Source organism: Triticum dicoccoides, chromosome 3A (assembly GCF_002162155.2).
Source record: "Triticum dicoccoides isolate Atlit2015 ecotype Zavitan chromosome 3A, WEW_v2.0, whole genome shotgun sequence".
Classification (NCBI taxonomy): domain Eukaryota; kingdom Viridiplantae; phylum Streptophyta; class Magnoliopsida; order Poales; family Poaceae; genus Triticum; species Triticum dicoccoides.
The window spans coordinates 688,153,860-688,160,367 of record NC_041384.1 but is presented as its reverse complement, the minus strand read 5'-3'; the positions used below and the strand labels follow the sequence as shown (position 1 = coordinate 688,160,367).

Sequence of the window (6,508 nt, the reverse complement as noted above, 5' to 3'; positions counted from 1 at the left end):
TTCTGGTTGTTTCAGAAATTACTGTAATACTAGGGCCAATGGAGCTAAAAAAACTGAACAAATACTTTCATCGTTGGATTTGTGGGCTTTGCCCTCCCCGAAGGGAAGGAGCCCTTTCAAAAATTAGTTCTGGTTGTTTCAGAAATTACTGTAATACTAGGGCCAATGGAGCTAAAAAAACTGAACAAATACTTTCATCGTTGGATTTGTGGGCTTTGCCCTCCCCGAAGGGAAGGAGCCCTTTCAGAAATTAGTTCTGGTTGCTTCAGAAATTACTGTAATACTAGGGCCAATGGAGCTAAAAAAACTGAACAAATACTTTCATCGTTGGATTTGTGGGCTTTGCCCTCCCCGAAGGGAAGGAGCCCTTTCAGAAATTCTCAATGTCCCCGGAGGGCCAAAGAAGGGGTTTGGAAATAGTTTTCAACCAGCAATTGACGCGCCTCGGTATAACCTCACTAGCTGCGTCATTGCCCCAAGCGCAAAGATGCCTCTAACCGCTCGCCCGCTGTCCCATCTTATACCCGGCCACCCCTCACACTCTTCCCTCCACAGCCGATGTGGTACAAAACAAACCCACTCGATGAATTAGGGGCGGGGCAGCAATCCTTGCTGGGCTGTGCCTCCCACGGCCCACAAAATCCAGGGAGCCCAACAGCCAGGTGATCTCCTCCTGTGTGCGTGCCCCTCAGAAAAAATAACTCTCCTCTGCGCTGCACTTCTCTGCTTCTTTCTTCTTCCGAAACTGCTCCATGGACGATACTGGTGCCCGACGTGTGCACGATATGTAAATACAGCGTCCTGTGTGAATCACTCATACGCATGTACGGCCTGATTTAACCATCGTCTATGAATCGTCCTGATTTTATCGTGTGCATAGCATAACCTCCTGCAAGCCAACCTACGCCTGCTCCTGCTACCCTCTCTATGCTCGGCGAACCCAAGAAAAGTGCCCGCCTTTGGGGTGAAGACGATTGCCCCCCTCCCCCCGGCCAAGGCTGTGCCGGAGACGCGGAAGAAGGGGACCCTCGGCGACCTCCATGTGATACTTGATGAAATGCCCATCATGGTGTTCCCGCTATACACGAAATGAATTGTGTACGTGCAGCTGTGCAGGGAACGGAAAGCCAGCAGCATTTTCTGACGGTAGTACCGAACCTATTCAAACAGTACAGATCAGTAAAGCCGTACAGATACAAACTCCAGCAGCGGCCTAAAGAAGAATCAAAACTACTGTTACTAAAACACAACATTTTCTTCACACAATAAACACTGCAGTTGTTGAGCTCCTTGCTCCTACCAAATCCCGCCTCTCGGACTCTCAACTCAAGCAGGGGCTTCACTTGGACATGGAAATCATTCTTGATCAAGGATGCGCCTCTTCGAGAACGACAACCAGGATGCAGTAGAAACATAGATCGGGCGGTATCTACTGACAACAAGGTAAACAAATTTTACAACACTGTTTTCTCACATGTTCGACACAACTGTTTCCTGAAATCAGTTTTACAAAATGAAACTGCAATAATACAAAAAAAGTACAGGGCCTCCTGAAGGCAATGAACACCGACATTGTCAGAACAGAAACCGTATCACGATATGGAAGTACAAGACTCGCAAATGATGTCTTAATAATTATAACATGCCAGAATTATTAAATCAAGAATGACGTGGATGCCAGTGCAGAAAGAACCACTATGCCGCATTCAAACACGAACCTCTGGAACGCGCCTCATCTTCTGGTGCATTCCGTTCATGTCCCACTGAGTTTTGAAGTCCCTGTGCAAGCGCAGCAGCCAAAGCTTCTTCAGGGAACCAAGGGATTCGATGCCTTGAGGGACCTTGCCAAGCTTCGACAACGAAACGACATACAGACCATCAATGCATGGAAGGGCGCCATCCATGATCTTTAGCTCGTTCACATGAGGCATGTCCTTTAACACAAGCGTCTTCAGCAGAGGAAAGGAATCTGCAGAAAGAACCAAGCTATTTGCACTACGCATGTTGTTAAGTCTCAGATATGTGAGGTTCGGCAAGTGAGGTGCAAGCATCCCTAATGGATCTTCAACAACGTCACACCAGCTTAGAGCTAGATACTCGAGATTTTCCCCGTAGTTGCAAAATATCGGGCACTCCAGTGTTCCCTTGGCCCATTGCCCTCTGACGATCAACTTGTGGAGATGTGTAGACCTTGGCTTGAGAGCCTCGAAACAAAGTGCCTCATTCTCATCTCTTGCAGAAAGAAGCAAGCTGGAAAGAAGTGGCATATTTGACAGGGTAGCAAAAATATTTGCACACTCAGCAGCACTTATATTGTCAATCCACAGACTTCTCAGTTGCATCATTCTCTTCAGCTGCTCGGCCAAGTCCTTGCTGGATTCGATGGTCTCAAGAGTCTGTAGCCCTTCAATGTTGGGCAGTCCTTTTGGTGCTTGAATTCCAATAAAGTATCGAAACTCTGTCTGTTTCTCATCAGCATATCTATCAGCTAAGAGGTGTCGTAGCTTCCTGATCTTAACAATCCCTCTTGGTAGGGTCTCTATGTTAGTTTGCTTGATGTCAAGAGTTTGCAGGTTCGATAGTTTCTCAACAGAGTCCGGGAGTGACCTGACCTTGGTGCGGCGTAAGCCAATGTAACGTAAATTGAAGAGTGTCCCTATCCATGATGGTACTTCAGTGATTTCAGAGTCTTGTAGCTCGAGGACAGTCAGGTAGCTTGATTCTGACAAAACTGAGAATGGCATGCCAGGTGTGGATGAAATTGCTCCTACCGACACTAGAGTTCGAAGACGGGGAAGTTTGATTTTCAGTGCAGTATTGTCTTTCCATCCGCATGATGACAAACGACGAACATCCCTATCCATCTGTATCACTGTAACATAATCATTTGCAGATACAAACTGTTCCTCTCTCGCAACACAAAGAGCCAGGTCTCGCACGATATCATGCATCGTACAGGTGCTCACCCTTCCCAGTTCATCTGTCTCCTTGACTTCAAGCATATTGCGGTATATCAGTTCCATCAGGTTTCCCTCGGCCACCTCTTCTGGGGTGCTGTTTCCTTTGCTCAACACAAAGCCTTCTGCAACCCATAGCCTCACAAGGCTCTCACGTGGCATTGGGTAGTCTTCCGGGAAGAGACTGCAGTACAATAAGCAGTTTCTGAGGTCCCCAGATAGGTCATGGTAGCTCAGATTTAAAATTGCCCGGACATGATCATTGTTCGACAGCTCAGTTGAGAGTTGATTGTATATTTGCTCCCAAACGTATCGTGTTTGTGGCCTCGAAGACAAGAATCCGCCTATTGTTAAAATTGCTAGTGGCAGGCCCCGGCACCTATCAACTATAGACGTAGCAGTTTTCATGAGATAATCGGGACACTCATGGTCCCTTTTGATATAAAAGACCCTTCTGCAGAAGAGTTCAAATGCATTTGTATCCCCCAAAGGCTTGAGATCGATACGACGTGTCGAGAGAGCAAGAGCGGCAACATGATTCTTCCGCGTGGTGATGATAATGCGACTTGCACAAGAATTATGTAACGCATCTCGCATTTGAATGTACACATCCTGGTTCCAGACATCATCCAATATGATCAAACATTTCCTATTTTCAAGTGTTCGCCTTATTTCTTCCTTCAAGTCATAAACATCCATCCTGTCAATGTTGGATGATGCAGGTTCAGTGTAACCAGCCTTCCCAAGTAACTTCCGGAGTAACTTCCTCAACAGACCAGCCATAGTGTAGTTCTGAGACACAGCTATCCATGCACGAGCTTGGAAATTTTCATTTTCACGTTCATAAACATTTGTGACGAGGGTTGTTTTTCCCAACCCACCCATACCTGACACCGTTATCACTGTACTGTCCATCTCATCCGAGTACAGCCATTCAGTCAGCATTCTCCTGTTATCTTCAATTCCAATAAGATCTTCATCTTTCACAAGTTCAGGGAATCTATCTTGTTTTCCCATCTCAATAAGAGGGTCATGAGCAAGCTGGGATGGTTGCAACCACTTCTCCTTGAGTTCTATAACTTGCTTGATCTCCTTCTCTATCTTGACTACCTCATCAGCAATTTGGCTGAAAACCAGAACATAATGTGATCCTCTGAGGCACTTCTTCAGAAATTTTTCTTCCAACATTTGAAGAGAGTGATACGAGTATTTGTCCATTACATCCTCAACATGGTAGGCCAACTTCCTCACGTCCCCAATCCAACCCTTTACGACTTCGTCGGTGAGGTACGTTGTGCCTATCTGCCGTATGACATTGTTCATGGTATTTAATTGCTTTTTTATTTGCTCAATCTTGTCATCCAGATCAATCAGATTACTAACTTTTTTTGACAGCTTGGCTACCAAGGCCTTGGCAGCTTCATTAGCTAAAACATTCCCAATCTTTCCGAGAGCAAGGAGCACTGCCTCCGCCATTTGTGCTGAAAATTTTAAACACGGTCAAGCAGGACAGCTTGAAAGCCGAGCCATGGGGGCGATTTTTGCTGAACAAAACAAACATCGATCATGTGTCAAATGGGACAATAACCAATTTCATCCAAAAAATTAGGCTGCAAGTTAGCCCATATGTTCAGAGAGAAACATTATCCAATGCCTGAGTTACTTGCACTAGTTTTCTAACTGGATGTTTATAGCTTTGTTAACACTTGAATCCATTGGTTTCATGCATGGATGGAAGGTTTAGCTGTGTTTGTGTTTAAAAAGAAATTTATCAATGTATCATGAGTGAAGAGACCTTGTGTCAATGTCATCTGATATTGAGATAACCTAACAAAACTACCTTTTCAACGAAGGGTGGATATTTTTTTAACTCAAAATGAAGCAACAAGGGATACAAAAACAATAAACACGTGTCCGGCCTCTGCATAACTAGGATGCACACAGCCAACACCAACGCAAACACACAATATCAAAGTCATACAAGGCCGAAGCTATGCCTAGGTGGAGTAAAAAGAAGAAGAAAAATCCGACACGATAAAAACATCAACAAGCTACAGTAGTGATCATATCTGCACCAAGTACAACGCGAAAGGTCCATGGTAAGAAGAGAGATGTAGAGTTTTACTCATGGGCATGATAAACTGTATCGTGAATGAAGGAAAGATCTAAGTCATGTTAATACATACTACAGAATAACACACACATTTTAATGACTTGACTTAAATATAGTTGTATCTGCTATACAACTCTAATGCTTATGATTGAATAAAATAGTTGCACTTGTTATACAGGTCAGAAATATGAAAATGTTCTGGGAAAGAAGGAATACATCACAAATAGAGTAAATTACTCCCTCCGTCCCAAAATAAGTGTCTCACCCTTAGTACAAAGTTGAGACACTTATTTTCGACGGAGGAAGTACATGGTAAGTACTAGCTTTTGGGCATTCCCCACATGACCGCACACATAGAAAAGACAGTTTGTACTTCAACATACAGTTTTAGTTGTGTTGTGAAACTTGCAAGCTGTGAACTAATTATTCTGACTTGATACATACTACCTCTGTGACTTAATATAAGACTTTTTTTGACATGGAAGGAATGCTATTCAATCAAGAAAAGAAAAAAAAAATCATTACCTAGTGACGGAAGTAGTACTCAGTCAAGCAGACAGCTTGAAAGCCGAGGCGTGGGTGCGATTGACCCGACGAATCGACCACAGATGGCGATCTAGCGTCAAGAGATGAAAATTGTAGGTGGACAAAAAAGCGAGTCTTGGGCAAGCTCGTTGCTCCCCCTGCTCCTGCAGCATCAAAGAAGAGAGGATGTGTATGTATGCAGTCAGCACAGGTGCGGAAATGTTGAAAGGAAGCACGAATCGGATCAAATCAGAAGGGCATATCACACCCTGGTATGGGGATAACCTAGGTCCGCCTGCCAGATCCAGGAGCACAAAGTGCAGCCTGGGCCGCCGCCGCTCCGTCGCGCCGCGCCGGCGCAGTCCGACGAGCAGGTCCGGGCGGCAGAGACCGAAACAAGCTATGACATAGTAGTAGAAAAGAAGCTAAGGAAGAGCGTATGCGTCGCAATGAATCTTGCTGGGTGAGGAGGAGACCTTGACTTTGAGAATGATACAGCGAACTAGCTGCAGATCCGTAGATTTGCTTCTTCTCCGAAGGCACCTTCCTTTCGGAAAATATCTTGGCCTTTTGTGGGTTATAAGGGTTTTTTTTTAGGGGTGGTCAAGTCTTGTTATTGGAGGCGTCTAGCGGGCAGCGGCTGCCCGCTAGCGCGATGGAGTGGCCAGCCCCAAAAGGTAACTTTCTGTCCGCCCTTGATCCCAAGAAGGAAAGTTTCTTCCGACCTGTGTCCCACACTCCCAACCAACAGAAAATCTCCTCCATCGCTATCACGCTCCCAACCACTACATCCCCACACCTCACACGCACCCCTCACCCACACTTCCTCCCCCTTGGGTCGCCCTTCTTCTTCTCCAAGAAAGAAGGGGATCCCAGGCCTGGATCCAAACCCTACAGAGCTGCCATGGCAGAG

General features: G+C 45.5%; 1 protein-coding gene and 1 non-coding gene across 8 annotated transcripts; both read right to left on the bottom strand.

Moving 5' to 3' along the window:
- Window positions 1-338: 338 nt before the first annotated feature.
- On the bottom strand, window positions 339-489 carry LOC119273781. Its single transcript, XR_005134975.1, has one exon. It is a non-coding gene; the product is annotated as a U4 spliceosomal RNA (small nuclear RNA).
- Window positions 490-1,444: 955 nt separating this feature from the next.
- LOC119270229 (disease resistance protein RPM1-like) lies at window positions 1,445-6,178 on the bottom strand. Of its 7 annotated transcripts, XM_037552213.1 has the most exons (4): window positions 6,072-6,136; window positions 5,881-5,995; window positions 5,596-5,759; window positions 1,445-4,501 (listed from the first exon to the last, which is right to left on the bottom strand). In XM_037552213.1, the coding sequence occupies exon 4, from the start codon at window positions 4,431-4,433 to the stop codon at window positions 1,707-1,709; it is 2,727 nt and encodes a 908-aa protein (XP_037408110.1). In that variant the 5' UTR covers window positions 4,434-4,501; window positions 5,596-5,759; window positions 5,881-5,995; window positions 6,072-6,136; the 3' UTR covers window positions 1,445-1,706. The 7 variants fall into 7 exon arrangements, with proteins under 7 accessions (XP_037408110.1, XP_037408109.1, XP_037408108.1 ...); XM_037552212.1 differs by having other exon boundaries at window positions 5,864-6,163; XM_037552211.1 differs by having other exon boundaries at window positions 5,881-6,163.
- Between the last annotated feature and the right edge of the window lie 330 nt (window positions 6,179-6,508).

What these genes read in the sequence shown, in the direction of transcription:
- LOC119270229 (XM_037552218.1), bottom strand. Translation starts at nt 4,433, where the DNA reads ATGGCGGAGGCAGTGCTCCTTGCTCTCGGAAAGATTGGGAATGTTTTA.